Source organism: Sminthopsis crassicaudata, chromosome 2 (genome assembly GCF_048593235.1).
Source record: "Sminthopsis crassicaudata isolate SCR6 chromosome 2, ASM4859323v1, whole genome shotgun sequence".
Classification (NCBI taxonomy): Eukaryota; Metazoa; Chordata; class Mammalia; order Dasyuromorphia; family Dasyuridae; genus Sminthopsis; species Sminthopsis crassicaudata.
Window position 1 is genome coordinate 340,796,423 of NC_133618.1, and position 26,511 is coordinate 340,822,933.

Here is a 26,511-nt window from a genome sequence, read left to right on the forward strand (position 1 = left end):
TTCAGAGGCTTGGTTTCATGTGGTTTTCTAGGGAAACTGGGAGACCTAGAGCAGCTTCCTGATTTCACTTCACCATCTTGGTACTATCCCTGGAAGTCCTAGATTATTTTATTTAACATTCGATCAAAAAGGACTAACTAAATATTCTCAAATTTTAGGCCTTTTTATGCCTAAAATGAATTTTGTTCTCACTTCAAGTCTTAGAATCTCTTAACTTCCTTCAAAAATCAACAAGAACTCTTCCTAAAATTATATTGATTATCTTTATATATGTTACATATCTCCTTTCCTTCATAGAAAACAGAATGTAAGCTCTTTAGGAGCAGGGATTATTTTCTGTCTTGTAATATTAGGCCCTAGAAAAGTCTCTTGCACATAAGTACAATAAATATTTGTCAAACTGGTAATGCAGCAGAAGAAAGTGAAGAGTGTTCATTTAAAAAAGAGAACTAGAAAGAACACTCAAAAAAGGAGGAAGTGATTGACAGTGTCAAAAGCAGTTTGAGGTTAAGAAGGCTGAAGACTTAACAAGAGGTCCTTGAATTTAACAATTCACTGGTAAACTTGGAAAGAGCACTTGCAGTTTAATATTGTTGTCAGAATACAGACGACAATAGGTTAACTTTGGCTATAAAAGGAGGAAGTGATAGCTTGAGGAGATGGCAAGGTCAAGTTGTCAAGTTAAGGGTTTTTAATGGATGGGGAAGATATCTGGCCATGTGAGAAGATAGCAGCAAGTGACATAATAGATAATTAAAAAGTGGATATGAGAGAAAGAAACTATTGTTAAGGAGTAACTCCTAAAAGAGAAAGAAAGAATTAGGATAGATCATAAAAAGAAAAGATTTACATTTTCATCAGAGAATGAAATAAAAAGGAAAAGAATGAGAGGAACAATTAAGTATGAAGCACAAGAGACAACTTTTCTCAATAAATCAAAGTACTCCCTTGAGAGGAAGAAAGAAATGGTAGGGAATGAAATGGGAAGACCAATTAGGAAAGAATAAAAGCACTGCCTTAGAAATATCTAGATGATATATGAATTAACAAATCTGCAGTGGACCCAAGAAGCACAGTGACATGACTTTTTGCAATAGTGTTCAGTACCACATAATTAGAACCAAAGGAATACAAATTTATAGCTGGAAAGGATTTAAAAAATCACATAATGCCACAACTTCATTTAACATCTGAGGACCAGAGAAGTTAAATTTCTTGTCAAAGATCATGAAACTAGTCAATGGAAAAGATGAGATTCCAAACCAGGTTTTCTGATTCCTGTATAAGTTGATGAGATGGATGAGATCATGTATAGGTACTAACATAATAGATACCTATACAACTGGAACCTGAGAAAGCAGAATCTTTACTCCTTAAGTCTTTTATCTTAGGCAAGTAGAAAATTTTTATTTTTCACTTGATAAAAAGTATATATTGGTTTGTCTTTAAAATTATAGTAGTAAGGGCAGCTAGGTGGCACGAAATTCAGGAGGACCCGAGTTCAAATCTGATCTTAGACACTTACCACTTCCTAGCTGTGTGACCCTGGGCAAGTCACTTAACCCCAGCCTCAAAAATAAATTAATAAGCAAATAAAATAAAATAAAATTATAGTAGTAGATTTATAAACATATAGAAAACACTAACATTATCAATTTTGAGATCACTTTTAATGTATTCTTTAATAAAGTAAAATTTTACAGATCTTCTTTACTCTCTTACTAGCACATAAACAAGATAAATTAAAATACGCTTACCAAGGTATTACCACTTCGAAGTCTTTCAGCTATAAACTCATCCATCAGGTCAGGAACATTAGCATTGCTGCTGCCAATATCACTGTTAAGAAGGTGCAGTTTTTGACTCACATCCTCTTTACTGGCTAAAAATAAATGAATAATTAAATAAAGGAGAAGCAACTTATTTTTAAAATTTTAAAACAAAATATTTTTTTTTAATTCCAATATTATATCAATTACTCACCAAACATGCATTTAGGGATAGTTTTCCTTTCTTAGATTTAATTATAAGATTAGTAAATCTAACACTTACTTTTAAACTAAGCAGATGTTAGTCAATCTCCAGTATGATCTTAAATAGCAAGAAAGTTTCAGGTAAGCACTAGTTGAAGTTGGGTTAATATTGGCTGTAAAGATACCAGCATACAACTCTTCCTCCCTGCCTCTTTTGTTGAAAACAGCCCTAATAATTTGCATTTCCCTTTTTCTATAAAAATCTCCATAAGAAATACCTCATTTTTGATATATAAAAAACACCTTGTGATGTATTAAATTGATGATTTTAAAACACAATTTTATAATTATGACACATTATAGAAAGAAACTAGCCTCTATGCAAGTCCAAAATGATCAATGCTTTGTGAAAAAGCTGGTTACTTGTAAAAAAAAAAAGATCTCTTAATAATTTACATTTTCTATATTTTAAAATACAATACTTAATAAGTATATCTTATTGCCTATATGAAATCATTTGCATGTTTCAATTTTACTAATTGAATGTTTCAAATTATATACTATAAATATTTTCCTGTAAACATTTTAAAAATCAGTACATTATATTTCTATGGAACTACATACATCAAACATTTTAGGTTAAAATAACAAAGTGGTCAGAAATCTTTTGTGAATAATTATTTTACTGGCCTGTCTATATTGTAACTAAGCTTCTAATGACTGCCCTAAGGTGGTATCAATGCCTCAATGCAAGATGCTTTATAGAACATTCTATTACTTAGGCTTTAATTTTAATTAAATTATTTTAAATTAATAATTTTAAACTTTCATATTTTCCCATGTTGGTGAATTTATTTTAACTTTGAACTAAGATAAGAGAAACCAGCTGCCATAATATATTTTTTAATTTATTTGTAAAAGTTTGATATTTAGGTAATCAATAAACCCTCATAAATATTTATGCTTATTCAAAATTTCTAGAAAAAGCAATGATAAAAGCTTAAAGAATGTTTACAAATGGTTTTAAAAGAAACTAAATCAACATTAAGGTTTTTAAGAAATAATATTAGCTTCAATAACTTAATGAAAATTATCTGGGACTAGTTATATAACCTGGATATCTATTATGTCTAAAAACTTCAAAGTACTTTTACTCCTCAAAATAAGGAAGAATAACAGGAGGAGGAAGAAAACTAAATTAATCAACAGTAAAAATAACAAGTCATTTGGGAAAGAAAAAAAAAGTATGATGCATGTCTGACAGACTCATTTTAAAGGCCATATGATAGGCAACAATATTTATATTTATTCTTTGGATGGTCATTAATAATTTCCTGTCTCTTCCTCTTCCCTAAACTTGATGCTCAGCAGCAAAGAGGTTTAACTAAATGCTTTAAAAAGAAAATTAGTAATTTATAAAGTAAATAAAAGATATTTTATGCTGGAAAATTCAGATGGGTAAACATGCATGCATAACCAGAGAGAAAGCAGTGACCATCCCAAAGCTTCTTGATTGCTTATAGCTTGCTTCAGTTGCATTAAGCCAAACTGATGCTGTCTTTCTCCTTTTGCGCTCTGCACAGTTAGTGCTCACCTGCAGCTTTCCTTCCAAAATAGCCCATTACATGACTGTACAGATCCCTCAGTGGAGCCTCTGGTGGCACTCTGTTCTGCCTCTGTGGGGAAACATTTGCCTTCGGCTTCGAAAGAGCATGTATAACAGTTTTATAAACGCCACCCAGGGATCCCTGTTGTAGTCCTAACTCATGACTTGAAGACCTAAGAATAGTATGACTACCTGAATGGTTAACTTTAAAAGTTTCTTGTTTTAACATGGTTGCATGTATCTCTGTGGATTCCTTAACTGTTTTACTATTTATTGATGCTGTACTCATTATATCCAAAGGTTTGTATACACTAGGTTCTGCGATAATATTAGCATTGGTGTCACTGCTACTAGTACTACTGCTACTGCTGAAGCCACTGAGCTTACGTAGTCTTGTCTTCCATGGAGCTTCTTTATTTTCTAGAGGATTATAAAACTGAACAGATTCAGTAGATGGTCTAAATGTAACATGGACACTATTTCTTTTCTTAGAGGTATTTTTCATGATTTTGGCCCTACAGCTTACTGTTTCAGAAAGGCTCCTTTTGGTTGGAGAAAGTTTACAGGTATCCATAATGTGAGATATTTCATAATTAAATGGAGATTTTAATGGAATTTTCTTGACATCCAAAATACATGGAACACTAACTTTTTCATTAATGTGGATACCTTTAAGTTTTTCAGTTAATGTTATGTTCATACCTATATCTGGTTCAGCAGCTGTTTGTCTGTGAGGATATCTTTTTCCTACTTTATCATAGGAACAACTTGATTCCGGTTCAGTGTATACTTGCTTAGATTTATCAAAAGCCTGAGATCTTGTGAAATTGTATGATTGATTACATGTAATGTTACTTATGAAATCACCTGCATTTTGTTCTAAGTGAAGCTCCATGTTCTCCACTATTGCTATACTAGGGGTGCTGTCTTTTGGTTTAACAGTCTGATCTACATAATCAAATCTAGTATATAATTTCTCTTTCCTATTTAATGATGTAATCACTTTTTGAGAAGTTGCAAGTCTACCTAGATCAGAATTACTATCATTTTCTTGTTTTTCCTTAAGATATTCTTTAAGAGAAGAAAGAAGATCATCATCTCCTTCAAGATCACTATATTTGATCTGTTCAAATGCTGTATCTGCAAGTTCTACTGGACCTATTAAATGACAAAGATGGTCATAAATGCTATCACCAACTTCCAGAGAAGACTCTGTACTATTAGAATCAATGTTGCAGCTTTCAGTGGATCTAGATATTGTAGAGGTCTTTGTGGAACTTTGCAAGCTTGGCGCATGACGGGATGAACTGTCAATGACAGGAACTGCACCTTTGGCTCGTTCAACAGTGAAAGGCTCCAAGATGTCAGAGGTGCTACTGCTTCGTGGCAATGGCTGTTCCTCATTCAAAGTACCAAAAACTTCATTTCCTGCGTCTTCACTTTGTGAAAAATGTCTGACTCTAGTTGTCCGGGGAAGTATTTGGGTATCATCAATGTCTACAAAACAGAAAAATTATGTATTGTGGGCATCACATATACAAGATAAGTATTAATTTCATTCATATACTAAATATATGTTTTTAAAATGAAGAATTTAGATTTGTTTGCATATAAAATAAAATACAATCTAGTAAATACAAACATGCTAATGAGTTTATTTAAATATTAAAAATGAATGGAAACAAACAGGGCCATAAAATTTTTGGAAGTGCAATTAAAAGATAGAGCTGTGCCAATAAGTCAAGTAATTAAGAACTCTGTCATATCAGATTTTCCTTATATTTAGGTTCCAAAGCAGAGAAAATAAGAAAATCTAGTTCTCCCAATTCAAAGTTTTAGTAGATCTTTTAACCCAAGATATACATGGAAACATTATGGTATAGAATCTATAAGCTTATTGGAAAACTTAACATATTTTAAAAACAAAAGTAAACAAAAGGGAATAAATGTATTATCAGCTTCCAAATCAAGGAACATTCCAGAAAAAAGAAAACAAAAACCAAAATCACATTCAATATATTTCAGTACCTAGTGGCCACATGAAAAGAACATTGGAAACTAGTATCCCCAAAAATTTCTGAAAATTACATAATGTGCTTTATTGGCAAGATTATGGCCATTAAAAATAAAAATGACATGCTTTTTAAAAAAAAAATCCTATTACCGTATTAAGTAAGGGATTCCTAATTTTAGGCTCTCATAGTTTCCTGTCTTAGTAGGACAAATGAAACTTTTTTTTTTTTTTTTTTAAACAGTATCTTCTGTTTATATAAGACAAGGATGCAGCTGTCATTTAGAATTTGAAATGCCGAAGAAAGAACCAGATGATGATATCCAACAAGTTATGACTGGTTAAGTGGCTAGTTTGTCATCATCAATGACAAGATAATAACTGATCCCACTGGAGCTGATGAAATCATCAAGAGAAAATACAAGAAAAAAAAAAAGGAATTTAACATAATGAAAGTTTATGGGGAGGAATCGCACACTTAAAAATAAACAAGAGAAGGGTAAACATTCATTTAAGGAGACTGAATATAGATGAGACAGGCAGGAGAAGGAAGAATAAAGAGAAAGAACAGTGTCCCAGAAATTAAGTTAGGAGAGATTATCCAAGAAGACAGAATGGTCAACAGTAACAAACTGTGAATAATAATTCAGAAAAAGCCAACAAATTAAAAAATTTAAGACATTTTTGAGGACCCCGGACACATCAATTTCAATTGAATGACAAGATTTGGAAGCCCAACTGCAAAAAGTTGAGAAATGAGAGGAAAAGAAATTAAGTTAACAAATGTGGAAAACATTCCAAAAATTTGGCCATGAAAGATATAGGATGGTAGCTGGAGGAGATGGAAGGATAAAGCAAAAAGTTCCATAAGGAAAGAGAGAAGGAAAACTTGAGATATTGGATATGATTGTAGACAGAAAGGAAGAAGACAGTTGATAAGGACAGATTGAAGATTAGAAAAAGAATGGACAGGGTGAACCTGGAAGAGACAGGAGTAGGAGACAAAAACTAGGACTTGAGCAGCAGTAAGAGTCAGGGCAGGGAAAGGTCTTAGCAAAAAAAGCTACCTTTTCTTCAGCAATTGAACAAAAAATGAAAGGTATATTTTTGGTCCAAAATATATATTTTCTCAGTAAGAAGTAATATATTTTGCTGAGAGGGAAGTGATACAGGTACTGTGGGGGATTTCAAAAGAAGGCTTTGAATAGCTATTAAGAGAATGAAAGCTAGCCAATGAAGAATGAAGATTATCAAGCAGCTAGCTACATAGGTATCTCATATAAATCAGATGCAAATGGAAATGACCACTTTTTTCTAGCAATGTTTAGAAACACTCAAGTAGGAGAAATGGTAAATACTGAAGGTAAATCCAGGGTTAGAATGTGACAAAGTGTGAGTGGCAACAGGATAAAGCAGCAAGGGATTCATGAACATATTTACAGTTGAAGTGATCAGGATTATGAAGAGGAAAAAAAGAGGCCCCAGTAGAGATGATAAAGGTAGGAGAAAAGGAAGTGAGTGAAGAGGAATTAGAAGCCATGATGAGGGGGAAAAAAAGTTTGGAAAAAGTGAAGGAGAAAAAGAGATTAAAAGATAGAAGATTATGATCAGAGAGAGGAACATTCTATATCATAGTTGAGTTACAGATGATGTAAGAATGTTCATCATTATAAGTGACTGAAGTGAAATGAAGATATGCTAGAAAAGTTGGAGGAAGTGGGAAAAAGGGCAGGAAGTTCAAAAGGAAAGCCTTGGATATGAAGGTAAAGGGTTTGGTGGAAAGACTGTGAGCAATGTGCTAACAATTCCTTGAGAAATAGAGAATGATTGGAGACTAGGATATGACTACAATAAGAATATGTAATGATTGATATAGATCAATGAAATGAATCTCAAAGAAAGAAAGACTGCTGAGAGTTGGTGGCAAAAGATGATGGAAGGAAGTGACAATGAAGATTATGCTACCTAATCTTCCTAACCCACTGGGGTGAGAATATAAGAGTATCCAGTACTAGAAAAAGTAAATTGAGATATAATGACATAGTGTCTTCTGGTAGAAGGAGGTTCCCATGAACAGACTAAATAGCATGAAATGACATGGCAAAATAAAACGGAATATCTACAAACAATGAAAGAAGTCCAAAAGTCACAATAGAAAGCAATTCCTGGAAGAGATGTACTGTCAAGGAATGAAATAAAGATGAAAAAGATAGATATTTGAGTCAGCAAAGAGTAAATTTGAAGCACTGTAATATGGGAAAAGGCACTAGAAGTTTCCAGTCAGAATGAAAGATCAAGTTCTATACTTTCTGGCAAGACAAGGCATGGTAATGATCATTTATTAAGGAGTTAGTATGTGCCAAATACTCTGCTAAGTACTGAACATACAAATGCAAGCAAAAAGAAAAATAGTCCCTGCTCTCAAGGGACTCACATTTCTAATTTGGGAATGGGGAGATGAGAATGGTTAAAAACACATAAGAAAAGAAGCTGAAAAGCAGGCACTAAGGGTGATAAATGAAGGTACTAACATTGGCAAAATCAAGACTCATAGGCACAACCAGGAAGGGAGTGAAACATGGCTGTCTGGGCATATACTCAAGATAGAGGCCCTTTAAGGAATTGACCCTTAGGAGAAGGGGATTGGCAAAGTAGAAGGATATTCCAGGATTAAAAGGCACAGTTTGGAAGTGGGAGGGGAAGGCTATATAAGAGAGGAAGGAGAATAGTTAAACCAGGGTTTCATTGTAATTGAAGACTGCTTTACTATGGGAAGAGTGATATCAGTTTCTACATTCCATACCTTGAATCACTAAAGAGCTGAAAGCAGAACCAACACAGTACCTTAGGTCAATAAATGAAGTTGTGGGAATATTGAAAATGAAGTAACAACTCACCAAGAGATGATTAAGAAACTCTGATAAGGTACTGAGGAAGCAGACACTAAAACTAAATCCTACATTCAAGCTTAATAAATAAAATACATGAAGAAATTTCAGGGGATAGAAGAAACACTAACTTAAGTAATCAGGAAAGGTCTTTTGGTAAAGGTGTTATCTAAGTCAAGCTTTAAAGGGAGCAAGAGATTCAAAAATGTAGAAAAAAAAAAATGACACTATAGGTAAAGGGGACTAACCTGTTTAAAGACCCAGAGAAAATTGGAATATCATATATAGAGAAGAGAAAATAGCCCAATTTGGCTAGAATATAGTATGTGATGGAATGAAATGTCTAGCCAATCTGGAAAGATTAAGCTAGGGCCAGACATTAAAGAATTTCATGTAACAAACAGAGAAAAATCACATTTTATCATTGAAGAAATAGTCCTGTGCAAGGGAGTGACATGATCAATATGTATTTTAGAAATACCAATTTGGTCTATTTGGGTGTTCTGACAATTAGGATCTCTAATGAATCTATTTTTTAAGACCTCAGATAGATGCGACTATCCCACAGACCGTTTCTAGCTCCTAGATGCTCAAACTCTATTAGGCTTAGAAATCTTTTGGCATTGCAGGGCTTTTATGTAGATGGCAGATGGAAAATATATGGGACTTTGATGTACTCAACCTTAGCACCAAATCTGTACCTTTATTCCAAGAAAGCAAAAGAAGAGCCATATCCAAAAACTGCCCTGCATAAGTGGGAAATCCACTTTTCTTCCAAGTTTTCAATTTAAAAACAAAATGTATTTTTAATGTACTATTCAACTAAAGCAGGGCAACCATCCAATTAATGAATCTTAGCAACACATAACAAAAAGTTATCCAGAAAATTTAGTGTGACTTCTCCTAGCAAATTATTAAATGCCAAAATATAGGCCTTGAGATACATATGTCAGGTTTCTGAAATTTCCACAGTAATATTCCTTTGGATAAAGTCCAGGAAAAATTCATTTAAGCATCAAATTCTTTGATTATCATATAAATATTCTAATATTCTAATGCTTGTTGGAAAAAAAAATGTAGTTTTAAACTTTGTCCAAATACAAAGTATATGTTATTTATATTTATTTTTTGCATTAATACAGTAGAGATTGATTTATTTTTGAATGTTAATGTTTTATATTTTCCCAATTAAAAACAAATATTAATGTTTTCTACACTTTTGACTTTCAAATACTTTCTCCTTCTTTTTCCTCTCCCATCATTGAGAAGGCAAACAATTTAATAAAGGTTATACATGTATCATGAAAAACATATATTTCCATACTAATCATGCAATGAAAGAAAAAACTGGCAAAAAGATCATGAAAAATAAATTAAGTAAATAATAGCATGCTTCAATCTGCTTTCAAACATCATCAGTTCTTTCTCTAAAGGCGGATCACATTTTATAGCATAGGTTCTTCAGAATTGTCTTAGATTTTTCTATTGTTGGAAATAGCTAAGTAATTCACAATTGATCATTACATCGTAATGTTGCTACTATATACAATGCCCTCCTGCTTCTATTAACTTCATTTTGAATCAGTTCATGTAAGTCTTTTTTTCTGAAAATATACTGCTCACCATTTCATATAGCACAACAGTATTTCATCACAATCATATACCACAACTTATTCAGTCATTTCCCGATTAATGATGATTAATTCTTTGCCATGATAAAGAAGAATACCATAAATATTTCTGTACATGTAGGTCCTTTCCTTTTTTTTTTTTTTTTTTTTTTAATCTTTTTTACTTAGTGGTAGTACTGTCAGATCTAGGATATCCAAGAATATCTTTTTGGGAATAGTTCCAAATTTCTCTTCAGAATGGTTTAACCAGTTCACAATTTCATAAAAAATGCATCCTTTTTCTATTTTTATTTATTAGTCAACAAATGTAACATTTAGAGTTGTTTTAATTTACATTTCTCTAATCAATAGAGATTTAGAGCTATATGATTATAGAGAGCTTTCTTCCTTAAAAAACTGACTTACTATCCTTTGACTAACAATTGGGGAATAATTCATATTGAGTTATGTGAATCACATCTCTATATATTTGAGAGATAAGAACTTTATCAGAGAAATCAGCTGTAAAAATTTTCCCCAGCTTTCTGTTTTCCTTATAATCTCAGCTTCACTGTTTTTGTTTGTATAAAATGTTTTATTTAATGTAATATTTATATTCTTTAACTAGCTCTCTTGCTTGATAACATTTTTTTCTTTATTCACAGATGACAGGGAGTATTTAACACTCCCCTAATCTGTTTATGGTATTCACACTTTATGTCTAAATCATATACCCATTTTAGTACATAATTTGGAGATTCATCATGGTAGATGATATATATGAGGTATTTTTTGCCAAATAGTGAATTCTAATCTCAAAAACCTGGACCTTTATTTTTATGAAACACAAAATAACTATGGTCATTTCCTACTGTATATTGTGTATCTAATCTTTTCCACTGATCAACCATTCTTTTTTTAGGCAGTAGCTTCACAAAACATTTTGAGATCTGATATGACTAGGCAATTTTTTTTGTTTCATGAATTCCCTTTAATATTTTTTACTTTTTGTTCTTCTAGATGAAATCTATTATTATTCTTTCTACCTCTATAAGATAATTTTTTACTAGTTTGACTGGTATAGAATGAATAAATATATTAAATTTATGTGGATTTATTTTATATTCTGCAACTTTGGTAAAGTTGCTAATTATTTCAACTAGTTTTTTTTTTAGTTGATTCTTTGGAATTCTTCAAATATACCATCATATTGTGTAAAAGAGTGATAGTTTTGTTTTCACACTGCCTATTCTAATTCCTTTAATTTTTTTTCTTCTCTCACTACTATAGTTGGCATTTCTAGTACAATACTGAACAACATTGGTGCTAATGGATATCTTTGCTATCCCCATTAAAGATAATGTTTGCTGATCATTTATTCCTATGCTTTCTAACATTTTTATTAGAAATGAATGTTTGTAATTAGGTGAGATTCAAGGCTATTATAATAGACTTGTGATGGAAAGAGCTATCTACACCCAGAAAGAGAACACTGAATGTGGATAAAAGCATAGTATTTTCATCCTTTTTGTGTTATTGTTTGTTTGTTTTTTTCTCCCTTTTTGATCTGATTTTTCCCACATAGCATGATAAATGGGGAAATATGTTTAAAAGAACTGCACATGTTTAATTTATATTGGATCACTTGGTGTCTAGGGGTGGGGGGAGAGAGAGTAAGTAAGGGAGAAAAATTTGGAACAACAGGCTTTGCCAGGATGAATATTGAAAACTATCTTTGCATGTATTTTGAAAAATAGAAAGTTATTATTACTTTATAAAAAAAAAAAAAAAAGAAAGAAATGAGTGCTGTATTTCATCAAGTTTTTTTCTGCACCTACTGAGATAATCATATGATTTTTGCTACTGATGTCAATTATGCTGATAGTTTTCCTAATATTTGAATCAGCCCTGTATTCCTGGAATAAAAATCATCTGGTTATAATTAACAATCTTTATGATATACTGTTCTAATCTCTTTGATAGCTACTTAAAATTTTTTCATCACTTCACTAGGGAAACAAGAGTTTCCTTTCTCTGTTTCTGGTTTAGCTATCAGTACCATTTTTTTGTGTCATAAAAGGAATTTAAGATTTCTTCACTTATTTTTTCGAGTAATTTAGAATGAATTGTTTAAATATGTGGCAGAAGTCACTTAAGAATCTATCTAGTCCTACACATTTATTCTTAGGGAGCTCATTTATGTATTGTTCAATTTTTTTCCCCCCTAAGACAGGGTTATTTAAGAATTCTATTTTTCCTCTTCTACTAATATGGGCAACATATATTTGTAAATATTCAACTATTCACTTAGATTTTCAGGTTTATAGGCATATAATTGGGTAAAATAGCTTTCCTCTTACATTGGTGGTAAATTAACCTTTTTTATTTTTGATACTAATGATTTGAGTTTTCATTGGGTTGTTTTTGCAATGAAATGTTCTACAAAGAAATTCATCCAAATGAAATGACCAACTTCATTCAAATAAATTTTACTTTTATCTCTCATCTATTCCCAGTTATAGTATGTATGGGAAACTCATACATAACACATGTACATATGAACATAAATATATACATGTGTGTTCACGTGTGTTAATATGCTTGAACATATGCATGTGTAACCATGTATATTACTCTTTCTTTTCTTTTCTTTTCTTTTTTTTTAGCAGAGGCAATTGGGATTAAGTGATTTGCCTAGGTTCACATGACTAGTAAATGTTAAGTGTTTGAGGCTGGATGTTCTCAGGTCTTTCTGACTTCAGGACCACCAATCACTTTATCCACTGCACTATCTAGCTACTCCCATTTCCTCTATATTCTTATCCAATCTCCTTCTGTCTTTTATATCCTCAACAATGTTTATTGAACTCTAAAATACAATAAGGGAAGTATAAGTAACAATTAAGACAAAGTTCTTCTACTTTTGGGATTTTCATGTTATTTCCTTATAAAGAGAGTTCTTCATTATTTAAATCCAACATGATTTCTAAAAAATATTTTATAAGATGGTTGCATACTATTAGAAAATAAACAGTTCTTTAAGCATGAAAGGGGATCATTTAATTGTATAAACTTGTTAATGAATATCAGAACTAGAGTAATAACACATTTATCCAGTGTTCTTTGCAAGACAAAAACAGTTAATGGTTTTAATATAACAGTTAATAGCAAAAATTAAATCAAAGGATTTTTCCTAAGAGGTAAAAATACCAGAATATTAATGGATGCTCTTCTGTCAATACAATTTCTCTTAAAAAAACAAAAACAAAAAAAAAAACAAAAAAAAAAACTTTAACTTACACAAATTTTGAAATAAGAAAATAAATGAAAAATATAATGGTCATTAAATTTAGTCAATATATGATTATAAAAAATGGAAATGGTAGGAAATAGATCCAAAGTTTCAACTGTCTGATTTTTGGTGAGTTCTAATTAATTTTATTTTATTACACCTATTTAATTTAAACTTGACTAGATTTAAATATAAAATTTAACATATTTAAGATTAAATTATCTCAAACTTTTAAAGTTAACACAAAAAGGAAAAAACATAGACCAACATTTAAAAATAAAACTGGAATAAAAATTAGTTATAGAATCAACATTTATGAATGTTTAAACCTATACTATATAAAGGTGGAGTCTTGTGAGTATATAATATAGCATATTTTATTGTGTTGATATTACTTGGTTTGAATCTTTTTCTTTTTAAATCTTAATACAAAAAAAAGTCATTGGATAGGTGTGAGAAGTGTTATAATCAGACATTAATCTAATGTAAATACAAAAAGCATCAAAAACATATTTTAAGGAGGCAGCTAGTTGGTATAGTATATAGAGCACCAGCCCTGAAGTCAGGAGGACCTGAGTTCAAATTTGGACTCAGATGCTTAGCACTTCCTAGCTGTGTGACCCTGGGCAAGTCACTTAACTCTAATTGCTTCAGGAAAAAACAAAACAAAACATCTTAAGGACAAAAAAGAAGAAAACAAAATTGTGCTGTGGCAAAAATTAGGTCATATCTGAAATAAAAATTTGCCTTGCTATCAGTCATTGCAGACATGTTAATTAAGAGAACCAAAGACATCTAATAAATTACTGAGCACAACAGGATAAATGGACATTTTGTTTTATATAACTTAAGATAACAGCTTTATAAGTACTAAAGATCAATGCATTACAAAATAATAAATGACATTCACATATTGTTTTAAATTTTGCAAACTATTTTACATATATAATTTCATGTTATTCTTACAAAAATAGTAGATTGTGCTGGCCCTCTTCTCTTCTCCCTTTATATCACCTTCACTTAATCTCATAAATTCCCATGGACTTAATAATCTTTAAATTAATGATTCTCAAATTCAACAGTTTATCCCCAATCCCTCTACTGACCTCTAGTCTCCTATTTTTGATTGTGTTACACACACCTTAAACTCAATATATCTACTATTGTTAACTCTATTTTACAGATAAGAAAACTGATGCTCCTACTTGTATCAAAATAAACTTTATTATGGTTTAGTGAAGTCATGATGCCTTCCTGAAATAATTAGTTATGATATTGCTTCCATCAAATATAAAAGGTATATCATTTTCATAAACATTAAATTGTGAAATAATTAATCTCTTACACCTGCTCTATTTTACAAACCAAAAAAAAAAAGCCAAAATGATTTGTTCACTTAACTGCAAAAACTTAATCCAAAATTCTTTTCATAAAATGAGAGAATGAAAAGTAGGCTTTGACTAAATCTTAAGAAATCTCAGTTTCCTTAATGAAGCTCTGCTTATGGCTTTATTTCTAAATAATAAAATTAAAACTAACTCCCCATGCCATTTCTTTTTTTGAGAGAATTAATATTACTAAAATGTCAAAATTTATAAGGAAGCTATGAATGGTAATAGGAATATATAAAAGAATGGTCATTTCAAGTATTACTTTCAATAGCATGACATGAGAAAATGTCTGACTTGTACTATTTTGAATTGCCTATTATGTTACATATAGATTAGTTTTTATAGGAATTAAAGATTTCACTTTTTTAAAATAAAGAAAAAGTAGGTTATTCACCCAGCTAAAACTGGAAGCTGAATATATAAAGGAGACTGAGTGCTTTAAAAAAAAAATCAACCTAGGCTAGTGGTAATGAAGATAAACTCCAACATTAATCATTCACATTTATTTAGTGTTTCATAGACTTACAAAGTACTTTTCTCATAAAACCCCTATTAAATACAAGCAGGGGAGAGCTGAAGCCAGCTCAAATCAGAGACAATTGTTAATTTTTTTATGTAAGCATTTGTACCCGTAAAATTAATAAACTCTACAAATCAAGTCTTTTTTGTGTAATTGTCTAGATTTAAGAAAGTGATGGAGATGTTAATAATGCATGATTAAATAAAATAAAAAATATGTTTGTGTGTGTGACCAGATATATTTTCACTGGCTATCCATATGCCTGGAAAGCTCTCCCTCCTTGTCTCACCCTTCTGGCTATCATTAACTCTCAACTCAAATTTCACCTGCAACCCCATCTACCCCCAAACTCTATAGCTTAGTGTCTTCCAGAGATTTACCCAGTATAAAGCTTGTATGCTACAGTGGTTTGAATAGTTTCCCCAAATAGAACAGGGATTCCTTGAGGGCATAGACTGTTTCAAAGAACAAAATCCTACAATATCACACCCACAGTAAGAAAGGTTGGAAGTTAAGCTGAGGAGATAAAAAGAACTGGAATACTTCAAAAATATATAGTTCATCAAGCTGTTTCATAAAGATTTTTATAATTTATATAATAAAAGAAAAAGGGATTTAATTTCAGAACAATAGTAATACAAGCAAGATATTCAGGAAAAATTATTCCTGCAAGGACATTCAGTAATACTTTAAGCTCTCTTTATACTACTTTTTTCCCCTTATTTCCCTAAAAGACTATGTATCTTTTTTATTTTCATGAATTCTATGAGAGTTTTTTCTATTTCTAAGAACTGTCTCCTTAGGATTGGCAAGTCACCTAATCTATAAACTAATAGGCTATAATGTTTTTTATTAGATTGATATAGCCTATCTATTAACAATGATTATCTCTCCAATTAAGTATACCTTTTTTTCTGCAAAGAATATTGCATATTTTATTTATCTTATATTTATTTAAGTTTATTTCTCTTTTTTTTTTCCTTTTTTCTATTAGTATAAAATAGATTCTACAGTAGGCTTGGAAGTCATGATGATTTGAGTCTGAATCCTCCTTCATATAAGCTGAACTGTGTTGCCTGGCCATGTAATTTAACCTCTCTCCATTTATATATAATCATCTCTAAAATTCAGATAACAATAGCACTAATCTCACAAAGTCATGATAGTCTGATATAATAATGTATGTAGAGTACTTTGCAGTATTTTAAAGCACTATATAAATGCTTGTTAATATTATTATTAATATTAATATTATTATTATTATCCCTATAATTTCATTACAGAGACAAAATTAAGTTTTAATCATCTGACCATCCAATTGCATGTAAAGTGGGAGGGGAGGAAGCATACTAACCCCAAAATATAAAGGCAAAAACTATAAGAGAAATTTTATTCAAAATAAATACAAACTCTATAAATTTTCTGGGAATTAACCCAATAAAACACAAAATATTTAGATAAATATAATTACAAAAATAATCACTTAAAATTCTGTTTATATTACTTTTGGTTTTGCTCTGCACACTTTGTTCCATGTTTCAAATGAAAAATAGATTTTTGTACAAAATCTAACTATTAATGCAATTTTTAAGGCAAATTTTGATCACAAGAGTCACACTTAAGCCTCAATGGAATGAGAACTCTCCTATGCAGTTTTTACAAATTTTTTCCATTAAACTGACAGCTTACTCCTGCCAGCAATTGTTCAGAGGAAGAAATAGGGGTTCTAGCTCTTACTGCTACAACTTTAGTACTGAGAGAACTATTAACATGTATAAAAACAGACTATTTATATTTATGTGCATCTTTTAAAAATACTTTTGTTTATCATAACAGAGTTTTACCTAGATATTAAGAATAAGAAAAAAATAAAATCATCAAGGAGAGGGTAATTAAATTATAAATTACATAATATATTCACTCTACTTTGTAAGTAGACAAAAGCAGCCAAAAAAAAAAATTTTTTTAAATTTCCCTCAAAAACACCATATGAAAATATTAAGACAATCTTTTCCCACATCCTGAAGTATGCAATACAAACACATGTTTCATACAAAACAATTTTAGATGATGATTTATTGTTTCACAAATTACAGGGAAAGTATTTACTAGATGATGATAATAATAAAATCTCTATTTTGTATTATAATCCCAAAAGAGAGCTTCTATTTTAAAAAATCTTCAACTCTTAATTATTTACCACAGTTATCTTAAGGTTCTACCAAGGATTAGATCTCATTAATGAGATAAAAAAATTATGTCAGAAAGAAAAATTTAAAGCAAAATCTAATCATTTGTAATTGACTTATAAATTGAACACTGTTGTTATTCAATAAGGAAGTAAAAGAAAGGAAAGTTTCCAACCTATATTCAGACATAATTTGTTTAAAAAAAAAAAAAAAAAAGCCTTTTAAAAAAAGAATACCACTCAATCTCTGCTCATCTAAGGTAAGCTAAAAGGCAGAAAGAAGGTAAAAATAGAGGCCTGACATAAGAATGTGTATAATTGAAATTTTCTATTCCAGGCATTGAAAAGAATTTAGGAATACAAAACTGGACAATTTTCCAGCTCTTTTTCTTTGGACTTACATAATATAGTTTCAATATTTTGTTTGAAATCAAGTTAATTGCAGCACCACCATTATTAACCAAAAAATAAAAAAGTATCCCAAAACCTTAATCATTTTAGTTATCTATTCTTGGGGATCATTGGTATTATCATTTTTATTTCCATTAAAATGGGAATTAAGAGCTGACTTCATAATGCATATATATAAAAGATATTTTGGTATAGTAGTATAATATTTTTGGCCTCTTATTATTTTATGAGTAACATTTAAAAATTTTAAGACAGAAAACTGGAAATCAAGTTTCTCTTTATGGATGGTTTTTCTACATAAATTCTGAGCAGCCATCTACAAAGGACACAAACGCAAATTGGCATTCTCTCACCATGTGGGAAAAAAAAAAAAAAACCAAACTTAAAAACACAAAAATTTATAACTAAAATTTGGATATTGGCACAGCACTAACGTAACACTTCCAAATAAATTATGAAGACAGCATTAGAATTCATATAAGTTAAGAATATTTATTTTCATTACTTAATTACATTCCCACACCTCCCCCTAATAACTAACCTTAAAGAGAGTTTACTGATTAAGCAAAATTTGAAAGCAGGTTTAAAAAGTGATAAGGGGGATGCAGAAATTAGCAGAGGTAGCACTACCTGAAAGCTCATCAGAAAGGGGAGTGAGAACAATATCAGGCAAGAAGGGTTTGGAAGTATGGACCAGAACAGGAGCACTTTTAGCACTGCGAATATAGGCCGATGGCAGAGCACATTCACCAATGGATCGGCTTCTCATGGCTTTAAAAAAAGGAAAAGAAAGAAGTAGGGAGGGAATAAAGAAGAGTGACTATAATGAAAGGCTTGTGTCACAGAAAAAGCAGCAACAGAGAAAACTTAAAAGGTACAAAAGAAGAAAACTTTAAATTAAAACATTCCAGCATGGCAGTTATTGGCAAGGCTGTAAAGGAAAAGAAATCAGGACATAAAAACAATATTCTGGATTAATTTTTTTTTTTTATGTAAAGAAGGAACAATGACTTTCATCACAGCAGTTACAATGATGTTTCAGTAAAAACAACAAGTAATTAAATTAACATTTTTTTCACAGTAAAAAAGTTTGAAAAATTATTAAGTTCACCAAACAGATGCACTGACAATATAAGTTGTGTGTTTTTTTTTTTTTTTCAAATGAGAAGGTATTTGCATCATTATTGTTACTTCTCTGAAAAGTAATATATAAGGTAATCAGTTCTCTGGTAGAAGTCTCTTATAACTAAACTTACTATTCCTCAAGTAATAAAGAAAAGAAAAATTATTTCCAGTCAATTAAAAGATCTTTACTATCCCCTAATCTTTGTTTAATGAAATATAAACCAAATTTTCATTTTTAGTGTTTATTCCCAGAAGAATAAAATGTCTTCATAAAATTTAGTTTAACAAATCATATTAAAGATAAAGATATTTTATATAACAAAATAGGTTTAAAGTATAAGAAAATAATCTCACAAAATGCTTGAAGGGACCAGGAGCACATACTTGTACAAATCCAACTCACTCATTCTATAAAGAACAAAGCCACTGGGGATGAAACTTTAGTTTCCCATGATATTACTAAGAGGTTTCAACAAGTTATAATTAACAGGGGAAAACAGTCTGTAATCACAACACATTTTTAAAAAATGAAAATTGGACTAATTTCTTCAACTGAACTTGTTTAAAGATATTTATTAATTTTTCAGGTAAATAATATTAATTTGCAAAATAAAAGAAAGTAGCAGTTTATATCTATATTGAAATTTATGATTTATTTATTACTTTCCTCATAACAATCTGGTGAGGCATAAGTATCCGTATTTTACAGAAAATAAAATATACTCGAGAGGTTAAATGATTGAGTCCTGGTGACTGTTAGAAACAAGAACAGAATTAATCCAGGCAACCTGACTCCTAGCTAGCACTTTATAAGGAAAAAAAAAAAAAAATCACTTTTGGTTCTATTTATAAATTGTATTTGGAATTTTAAAGTTTTTCCTATGTTTAAATCTGTCAAATTTTATAGTCTATAGATGAATTAAAAATCTATTCTTCATATTGAGGTATAGAGACCAAAGATCTATCTAAAATATCTTCCTCAAGAAATGGAATACCAGGATCTAATAAATATTATCATCAGTTCCCTTTTCACATAAAACATAATTTTACATCCCCTCTCAAATTCCTCTATTTATCTGCAAAAATTTGTTTTTATATTTTTGAGAACCTTAGCAAAAATTTATTTTGTAACTAATTACAATGCAAGGAATTTGGCAGCAATACCTTTATTTCGATATATTCAGAAATGTATAAAATTATGCTAGTTTTCCTCACTACAAAGTTAGTGGAACAATGAAGCTCATTCAACCTTCTATGTCAGACTAAAGACAAATAGCTACAATAAAAACATTTTCTAACATTCCTTTTGGCACAAGTACTAACAGGTTTCCCAATCCCTTATGTATACCTTTTATGAACAGGTGTTCAGAACAGGAAGGAAAAAGTTCAATCCACAAGGATGCCAATTTTTAAAAATCTCATTAAAAACATTTAAAACTCTTTGGGAAGGAGGAAGAAAAGGATTTAACGAAATGTAAATGAAATTTAAAAAAAAACTATTATCAATAAAACAACATACTACCAAAACAATTTGATATAAGCTAATCTTTGATTAAAAATAAATGTGTTGAATTGTGAGTCTTACACAAGAAAAGTCCACATTCTTTAAAAAAAAAAAATACAAAACAAAACCTGGTATGCAACTTTTATATGTGCTGGCATAAAAAGGGCACAAAGATAATACATAAAACAAAAGAAAATGGAGCATTTTCTAACCACAAAGGATTTCTATTTAAAATATATTTTAAAAGTATATCAGTATAAAAAGAAAAAGATGGCATATCGTTATTATATATATGACTTGTATAAATATCTGGGATATTAAATTGAGATCTGCTAATATAACCAACACATCAAGAAGATTAATAAAGATTAATAAAAGATTAATAAGACATTCATTTCTAAAGTTGAATGCATGGTCCTACAGTAACAATATATCTCTTCTTTCCCTCTCTATCACATATACACCCACCTATACCCATCCACCCACCATACATATCAACCAACCAAGGCCTCATTTTGAAAGGTTTAATATCAGCATGCTGGTATTTGGTTGATAAATTCTTTGGGAATAGTAACCCATGAAACAGATAAAATACAAAATAGTCCTCAATCTTGTTTGACTTCCATTTCAACACTGAAAGTAAAAGTGATATGAGACTGTGGTATGAGTCACAGTCCCCAAATCAATGATCTCCAATGTATGTGGGGGGGGGGGGAGGTGAAGAGAAGAGAATGCTACATGGCATGATCCCAAGGAATAACCAAAGTGAATTCATAATACTCTACAAAAAAAAATTCCACTCTTATTGTCATCACCCAATACTTTCCCTATTCTCCTACAATGCTTCTGGATTCCAATAGATATGCAATTCCCACCTTTTCCCATTATACTCTAGATATAGGTCCTTTAGGTCAATTTATAATAAAAACAGCTGCATAGGGAAAATTGCCCTACCCCCAGTATAGCTACACCTTGATCCCAAGATTACCCTATGGATATGTATGACTCCTTCATTTTTAGGGGGATCATAGTCACACATAATAAGTAGGTATGAATGAGCTATAATTTAACTGCATTATCTTTCCTACACAATCCAAACTTCCTCATTTTTGTCATAAGTAGCACTGAGATTCCCAGATTCACAATTTCAGTTATCTTCTAATGCAGGAGTGGGAAACATCCAGGCTATGGGTCAGATAAGGCCCAAAAAATAAGACATGAAGGCAATGAAGAGCTGAGAGCTAGGTACAACAACTTCCCACTGTTTGAGCTTTTTAAACTAATTATGGCCTATGAATGATGATATAAATATCCAAATGATGGCCCTTGGCAAAAAACAAACTAAGATTACTCACCCTTGCTCTACTCTCATTTGTGCTACATATCCAAGGAGTGGTTAACTTGGATTGATTTTACTTTCATAACATCTCTTTAATCTTTTTTTTTTTTTTTTCACTTATAGAACCACTAGGTTACTTTGGAACACCTAGATTGGACTACTGAAATATGCCTACTCAATAAAGTCTGTTGGTTCCTACTAACTACAAAACATAATTTTACCTTTATCTTTTAATTTTTATGAGTTTCATAATGTATATAATTGTTACTATGGTGGTATATGTTATACTAAAATATAAAAAAGTAAACAGACATATATTGGGAATATGTGTGCTCAAAAAGTGTTTTCAAAAACTTCAAAAAAAGTGCTCAGAAAATTATTTTCAAAAGTGGGAACACAAGAACAATGAATTTAAAGTCAAAAGATGTGATTATCGGGGCAGCTAGGTGGCGCAGTAGATAGAGCACCAGCTCTGAAGTCAAGAGGACCCGGGTTAAATCTGGTCTCAGACACTTAACACTTCCTAGCTGTGTGACCTTGGGCAAGTCACTTAACTCCAGTTGGCTGGGGGGGAGGGGGATGTGGTTCTCTCTGCTATTTATTACCTATATGGCCTTGGGCAAGTTACTTCCCTTCCCTAGGTTTCAGTTTCATCATCTATAAAATGAGAAGGGTGGACTAGCTGGATAATTTTCCACAGGAGTCCTGCCTCTAAATTCTAAGATCCTACATAGATATTTTTGCATAAATAAAATGAGAAGATATAAGATTTTACAGCTAAACAGAAGGTTGGGATATAGATTTTATGTGGGAAGGAAACTGAAAGTGGTAAAAATATTTTGTTGTATTCCCAAGGTCATCAAAAAAACCAAGATTTTATCAGACACTTGTCAATTTTATTTCCTTAAGAAGTTTAGGCAAAGGAAACACCATGAAGAGAATTGCAAGCTTATGTACCACCATGACGAATGACTGAAAAAGCACATACTGAGCACTAAACATGCCAAACACTAAACTAAGCACCAGTTTCTAAGACAAAAGGTAAGATATTCCCTAACATCAAAGACATTATACTCTAATGTGGAGTGAGGAAGAGAAGGAACACTTCAAGAAGTGTATGTACATAGTAGCAAGGCTAGAAAATGCTAAGGGATTTAAGTGAAGCAAAACTGTGGCTAGGTCTAGATGTTGGGAGAGCCTAAAGCAACCACTATTTAAGATAATGGAAGCCCAAGAACTGGAATTACTGGGGAAAGGATGAATTCTTTCACGACATGATATTTAGTTCAGGAAGCAAGAAAATTCTACAAAGAAGATAACCAGTACATTAAATTAATTCAACATATATCCTTTGTATTTGGTGCTCTTTACATGAAATTAGATATGACAAGATAACAATAAATGTTGGAAAAAACCATTAAGCATTAAACAAAAGAGATCAAAAGTATGTAGAATACTCAAAAGTCTCCTTACTATATATTATGAATACTTTCTTGGAAAAACTTTGAAAGTGCTAGATAAACACAAAAATACTGGTTACTGATTTGGGAATCATTCAGTTGTGTACTGTCAGGTCAAAATGAACACCATATCAGAAGAAAGGAAAATTTAAAGTAATTCCATGTAATTATAAAAGATCTAACCTGCTCATATGCTTAAGCTCTGGAATTTGAAAAAACAGGAAATAGATACAAGATGAAGACTGGGTACCACAAATTAATTTAAACAGATATAAAATAAATCACTCCAAAAGATTCTAAATAAGAGAGTACAGAATTTGTCTTAGCCGATACTTATCTCCTTGAAAAGGATAACCAAGAGTACTTCATTGGAAAAAAGCAAACATGGTGGAAGATAAAGAATACAAGCAAGATTATCACAGAAAACAGCATAAAGCAGTAGGGAAGAAAAGTAAATCTACAGATTTGTGACTACAAATCAAGTAAACCAGGGTATTCCTAAGAATATTCAGAATTACAATGGATAAAGGACAAAAAAATACGATATGAATGAAACATGCATCAGAATTTCTATAGTGATTCATTCTCTCACATCAATGATAATGTAACTATATATACTATATAAGAAAGTATGATACTCAAGAAAATGAAGTTGAAAGCACCCAGACCTGAGCAAACACCAAAGAAAATCATGTTAAACACAATCAATACTTCAGAGAAGGGAAAACTGCAAAAGAATGCAGCCAAATCATGATGATCAAAAAGATGAATTATTACAGAATGCTCCTGCTTTATCAGCACTAGGAAATCTTTATGAGGATGCTTTATGACTCATTGATAGTATTCTTGGTGAAAATATGTAAAGAGAAACAAGTGTCTGCTGAAATTCTCTTCTGAATCACAAGTCATTGTGAGATACAAAGAATACAAAATCAATGATCTTATCATTATCAATATCAAGAAAGACATTAAACCAGAAGGCATGTTTCTGCATATTTCTACATGACTATGACTGTCATTGAGAATTTCTCATACAGAGTCCAAATGGAAGAGATATTTCTTTTAGATGATTAGGATCTCTCTAAAAACTATTTTCAGACATCCTTATGCTGGTAACATTGAAATAAGGAACATTAAAGAATCTTAATTAGGTATACATGAAAGTTTTACTAAGCCAAAATAATAATAATAATCCACATCAGTCAAGTGGATATAAATAAAGTGGATATTGTCCAAATTATGAAATATACCTGGAGAAGCCCAGTGAGTTGAGTTAATCTGTGTGTATGTATGTTCTTATCCCCTCTCAATCTCTCTCTCTCTCTCTCTCTCTCTCTCTCTCACACACACACACACACACACAAATAACAAAAATGCTACTGCCAAAACTAAACAAAAGGAGGAGAATGAGTGGCATTTAGAAAATTACATGGAACTTTCAATGTGAACCTGTTATCTTCTCCCCAGAACACATCATTTTAACATCTATATTCAACATTACAATCTGAGAAAAAAAAATGAAAATTTCAATTGGTACAGAACAGGATGATCTGTGCACACGAAGTGTCATATAATCAAATATATGAACAGAAAAAGAGGTATGCCAATCCTGCAGCAAACACAAGAAAGTACAGAAAAACAGTACAAAAACCTAAAGTAAGACTTTGTGAAGGACTAATAGAATCACACAGGATAAGGAAGAATGAATGGATTGTAACCTGTACTGATATAGAAAACATTCCAATTCATAAGAACATGGATATATTAAATTAGTGAATGTAGCAGGTGCCCATTAATTACAATTCCATTAAGCACACTGATGGTAGGCTTAATTTTTTCCCATTAAATCCTTTATTCAAGAAGAAATTTTATTAATTATTCATGATTTTAAAGAGGCATTAAGGTAGAGTAGAACATTAGATTTAAAGTCAGATGTCATAGTGGCCAGAAACTGGAAATAGTGGATGCCCATCAATTGAAGAATAGCTGAATAGATTGTGGTATATGAATATTATGGAATATCATTGTTCTGTAAGAAATGACTAGCGGGATGATTTCAGAAAGGCCTGGAGAGACTTACATGAACAGATGCTGAGTGAAATGAGCAGGACCAGAAGATCATTATATACTTCAACAACAATACTATATGATGATCAATTCTACTGGACATGGCCCTCTTCAACAATGTGATGAACCAAATCAGTTCCAATAGAGCAGTAATGAATTGAACCAGCTACACCCAGCAAAAGAACTGTGGGAGATGACTATGAATCACTACATAGAATTCCCAATCCCTCTATTTTTGTCCGTTTGTATTTTTTATTTCCTTCACAGGTTAATTGTACACTATTTCAAAGTCCGATTCTTTTTGTACAACAAAATAACTGTATGGACATGTATAATGTATTTAACTTATACTTTAACATATTTTACATATATTGATCAACCTGCCATCTGGGGGAAGGGATTGGGGTAAGGAGAGGAAAAACTGGAACAAAAGGTTTTGCAGTTATCATATATCTTGTAAATGAAAAGCTATTAAAAAAAGTAATCAACCAATTAATTAATTAGAAAATAAACAAATAAAGTCATATGTCAGGATTCTAACACCCTGCTGCTAAATGCCTGCAGGATCTTGGGTAAATCCCTTCACTTCTCTAGGCCTCAGGCTCTCCTCTGTAAAGGGAGGTTGAATCAGATGATCTCTTAAGAGCCTTCTTCCTCATATTTATGCAACTAAGAATTACATTCAAACCACCTTAAAGAGTACAAATATATTATTTACATAGCTTAATGACAGAAACATAAAAGAAAAAAAATTAATGAAAGATGGAAAATGAGCACAAAGTCAAAAGTTTGTACCATATATTTACTTGAGGAAATTTTCCAAGGAATTTCAAAATTGAAAATCTTTTAACTTTCACCTGCTGGGTTTTTGCACTAAAAATAAAACTAAAGTATTATAATCCTGCTTTAGTTACTTTAATAAATAGCCTTGCCTATTTCAAGATTAAAATGGATGTCTAATACACAGTGTCTAAAAATTAATTAAATAAAGAAATGGAACGAAATGGAACTATGGAATCAAAATTAAAAAAAAAAAAAAAAAAAAAAAAAAACTGCTTTCCTTAACATTTCAATATGCTAGACATAAGAAAAGATATGGGAACATTATGAAAAGATTAGATTAGAA

At 31.1% G+C, this 26,511-nt stretch overlaps 1 protein-coding gene across 10 annotated transcripts in view; it reads right to left on the reverse strand.

Moving 5' to 3' along the window:
* Positions 1-26,511, reverse strand: part of RALGAPA1 (Ral GTPase activating protein catalytic subunit alpha 1) — a 302,140-nt gene that overhangs the window by 167,738 nt on the left and 107,891 nt on the right. For 7 of the 10 annotated variants that reach the window (XR_012486534.1, XM_074290587.1, XM_074290583.1 and 4 more), the window contains 3 exons: positions 18,521-18,661; positions 3,568-5,076; positions 1,758-1,882 (listed from right to left, as the gene is read on the reverse strand). Coding sequence is in view for 9 of the 10 variants with exons in the window: in XM_074290587.1 (XP_074146688.1) it covers positions 1,758-1,882; positions 3,568-5,076; positions 18,521-18,661 (1,775 nt within the window). In the remaining variant the exon portion in view is untranslated. The remainder of the gene's footprint in view (positions 1-1,757; positions 1,883-3,567; positions 5,077-18,520; positions 18,662-26,511) is intronic. The other 3 variants (XM_074290588.1, XM_074290589.1, XM_074290584.1) reach the window with 3 other exon arrangements.